Source organism: Sipha flava, unplaced genomic scaffold (assembly GCF_003268045.1).
Source record: "Sipha flava isolate LNK unplaced genomic scaffold, YSA_version1 18265_pilon_pilon, whole genome shotgun sequence".
Lineage (NCBI taxonomy): Eukaryota > Metazoa > Arthropoda > Insecta > Hemiptera > Aphididae > Sipha > Sipha flava.
In genome coordinates this window covers 4204-8576 of record NW_020272235.1, presented here as the reverse complement: position 1 = coordinate 8576, position 4373 = coordinate 4204, and the positions used below count along the sequence as shown (strand labels likewise).

The 4373-nt window shown below is 30.3% G+C and overlaps 1 protein-coding gene across 1 annotated transcript; it reads left to right on the top strand.

Annotated features, from left to right (window-relative positions):
• Positions 1–545: 545 nt before the first annotated feature.
• Positions 546–3390, top strand: LOC112680917 (52 kDa repressor of the inhibitor of the protein kinase-like). The gene has a single exon (XM_025551159.1). It carries the CDS (start codon positions 967–969, stop codon positions 3388–3390), a length of 2424 nt encoding a protein of 807 aa, XP_025406944.1. The 5' UTR covers positions 546–966.
• The last annotated feature ends 983 nt before the right edge of the window (positions 3391–4373 follow it).

Below are 4373 nucleotides of genomic sequence, written 5' to 3'. Positions count from 1 at the left end.
TCTATTCTGTTTATATTTATTCTAAATAATAGTCGATATCACTATCACTTTAATTTTAGAGCTATGAGTAATAACTGCTCGGGGATCATCTATAATTAAACACAGCGTCAATTAAATTAACCCATGGTGTACATTATCCAACATTTTTGCTTATCGTTATACCTAAATATTATTTCTACAAAATTTTTTCTACTTGTTCAAATAAATTAAGAATATTAATTTCATGTAATATTGTAATATTATAATAAGTATTGTATATTAATATTGTATTTTAGTGACTAATGTTATTAAGTTTCCAACCGGAGTTTTGGCGACTTAAATTAAAGATGACGCATATACTTACTTTAAATAAGAAGAGAGACTCCGTCCCCCCACTTTGACCACTGTTAATACCTAAAACTATGTTAACTATGCTGATATGAATATTTATTAAAGTGCGTTTACATTATGGTGCAAATGCAAATGAATACGTATTAGAAATACCAAATCGTATCGCAGGGGCGTATTTATGGGGGTGGCTGAGGGGGCTTCAGCCCCCCCCGAAATCCAGGAATTGTTTATTAAGTCTACGTATTATGTCCTACTAGATGTAAAATCGTAAAAGTTCACTAAGGTACATAATGCTTAATTTTGACATGCGGTACTGCTGCATTATCGTAATTTCGATTTCTTTTATCTAGAATTGATTTACTGATATACACGCGTTGTCGCGTTTCAATCACCGTACAATAATTATACGAGTATTACGAGCCTATATGAGCTAAAAATATTTCCGAGAAGTTGTGACGACGACGGCCGATAACGCTGTTATATTTTAATCGCTATTATAGATAAATATTTGTTGTCTGATATATACGACGTTTAGTATCGCACGTAGTACGTACCTACTAACTACTAAGACAGTGGATTGTAACGAGTGTTTTTATTTGTTGGTTAAATAAAATAATAATAATACACCTAAGCATAATGAAAAGAACTCAACAATCATTGTTGCATTTTTATAAAAAATCTAAACAGTCCACCGAATCCATCGATGATACAGTTCCATCTACATCGAATGTTTTACAAGATAATAACATTATTGCAACACTTGAAACAGAAAAAAAAGCTCCAAGTCCACCAGTTATTTCTCCGGTAATTGAACCTAGTTTAAAATGTTTAGATTCTAAGCTTGATATAGGAGGTTATGTTGAATGCAAGAATAATTTAAGTGACGAAGAGAAAGTTTCAATTTTGCAAAACGTATGGACACCCGATTTAAAGTTTAATTTCCCATATGACAATAGTGGAAAATATAAACGTAAATTTCAAATTAAATGGCTTGAAACTTTCAAATGGTTAGCATATTCAAAATTAAGAGAGGGTTTATTTTGTAAATTCTGTGTACTGTTCTTAAATTTAAATCAGGTTGGTAAGGGATCACATGAGAAGTTAGGTAAACTTGTTTTAAAACCCTTGACAAAGTTAAAAGACGCATTGGAAGACTTTAAAAATCACGAAAAAAATGATTACCATAAAAATTCGTTACTTACTGCTGACAACATAAAAGCAATTTTAGAAAAAAAACAAGATAATATATTAGTACAATTAAATAGTAAACGAAAAGATGAAGTTATAAAAAATCGCGCAAAACTTAAGCCAATTATTCAAACAATTCAATTATGTGGTAGACAGCAAATAGCGTTACGGGGGCACGAAGATTCTGGTAGAATTTCTTTAGAAGAACCAAAAAATAACGATGGCAATTTTCGTTGTTTGCTTCGATATCGCTCGAAAAATGGTGACAACGTGTTAAAAGAACATTTGGAAACTAGTGGTTGTAAATCTATGTATACAAGTCCACTTATACAAAACGAAATAATAAATTTGTTTGGTGATTTAATTCAGTCAAAAATTCTTGAAAGAGTTTTAAAAACTAATTTTTATACAATACTTGCAGACGAAACGACTGATATTTCTCAAATTGAACAGTTCTCATTATGTATTCGTTATGTTGACGAGCAGGTTTTTTCAATTCGAGAAGATTTTCTTACATTCGTTCCGGTATATGATATATCTGGTGAAGGTTTGGCTAACACGATTAAAGAAACATTAAAAAAAATTGGTTTTGATTTGAATAAAATGCGAGGTCAGGGTTACGACGGGGCTGCAGCAATGCGTGGTCGTTTTAGAGGTGTTCAAGCAATTATTAAAGATATGTACCCAAAAGCATTATACACACATTGTGTATCACACTCACTAAATCTTTGTTTATCGGATGCTACAAAATCTCAAGATATTCGAAATGCTTTTGGTATAATAAGTGAATGCTGTTCTTTTTTTAACAGTTCGGTAAAACGAACTACAGTCTTCAAAAATAAAATAAAAGAAATTAAACCAAATTCACAATCTACAAAATTGAAATCTTTATGTGAAACTCGCTGGGTGTTACGCCATGAAGCAGTTATGCTTTTTAAAGAATTTGTAGAGCCCGTTGTAGCTGCATTAGAAGAAGTGCAAAGTGAATGTTCTGGGACCGATTCTTCAAAAAGAGCTAATAGCCTTTTACATTGTATTTGCAACTTTAATTTTTTAATATCTATTTGTGTGTCCAGTAAACTATTAAGTTATACTTATAATTTATCGAAATATTTACAAAGCAAAAATATTGATTTATTTAATGCTCTTAATCAAGTTTCCGGTGTAATTTCTGTGTTTCAATCCATAAGAGAAAACGTTGATTTAAAATTTAACAATATTTATAAAGAAGCCAAAGATGTTGCTGAAAAGTTAAATATTGAACCAAAAATGCCTCGTATTTGTAGCAGTCAAAGAAATAGAAGCAATGTACTATCTAACAACATTGAAGAATATTACAAAAAATCTATTTTTATACTGTACTTGGACGATTTGATGATGGCATTAAATGAAAGATTTATACTTCACAATGAAACTATAACTTCATTACAATATGTCTTACCAAGTATTGTTGTTGAAAAACCATTTTCTTATTTAAAAAAAGCTGTTGAATTTTATGAAAATGATTTACCGGGGCTAAACGACGTTATAGAAGCAGAGTACGAAATTTGGCAAGCTAAGTGGAAGAATATTGAAGACAACTTAAGGCCCAAAACTGCTATAGAGGCTTTGAGTGTCTGTGATAATTTAATGTATCCAAACATGTATGAATTACTAAAAATTCTAGCTATAATACCAGTATCCACCGCTACAGCTGAGCGCAGCTTTTCAACGTTGAGAAGACTCAAAACGTATTCAAGAAATACAACTTCAGAATCCAGACTAGTGGGACTTGCCCTTTTAGCTATTCACAGAGACATTGACATACCAGATGACATTTTATTAGATAAATTTGCTAACAGTGGCAAAGAAAGAAATTTAAATTTGATTTAATTTGTTATATTAATATTGTATTATTATTATTATTATATATTATTTCATTATTAATTTTTTGAAAACATTAAAAATCATGACAAAAATTAAAATTGTGTACTAATTTTCTAACTCTTATTTTTAATAGGCTAAATTAGGGAATTTCAGTTGGAGAAAATACCACAGCCCCCCCCAAAATTATATCTAAATACGCCCCTGTCGTATCGAATATATAGGTGTAAAAAAATCGATCACGAACGAATGACCGGTTCAGTATTCGTTCGCCTTCGGACTAGAGATGGGGAGAAGTGACTATATGATACTATTGACTATTAGTCGGTTTTCATCACGTACTGCCAACTATTTATCAGACTTAAATTTGCGTATCTAACTATTTATAAATCATTAATATTGATCGTCTAATTCGACTAAAAATTAATTTTATCGTTTGTAAATAAATAACGACCAACAACTTAGTATCTACTACAAAATGCTGAGTAAGTAACGATGTTGAACCACCGACTAATTTTGAGAAATATAAAATTAGCTTCCTTTGCAATCGTTTATTTGTAGCCTGTAGGGCTAATCAAAAATAATGACACAAAATGTATACTGATAATGAAATGTAATAAATAATATAATGACATACACACACACCCACACTTTAATGCACAAAATTCTATAATATAAATTAGCGATTACCAAACTTTTACTATCACGAAACCCTTAAAAAATAGTTTGTGTAATATTTCTAAAAAAAAAGGAAAACCAATACTAATATGTTTTTAATGATACTGCTAATATTGTAAATGCAAGGGCTCAATTACGGGTGGGGATATGTGGGATAGATCTATATGAGCTGTATTTATATATTTTCTATTGTCTTAAACCTACAAATAGCTCAAATACAAATTTTTAAATTATTACGAAACTAAAAAAAAAAAAACCGGTTATAAATATTTATCCGTAAACGTCTACATTTTATTTAATACACCAAAACGTCA

Bases quoted from the DNA above. Each gene is read 5' to 3' on its own strand.
- LOC112680917 (XM_025551159.1), top strand. From the start codon at position 967: ATGAAAAGAACTCAACAATCATTGTTGCATTTTTATAAAAAATCTAAA.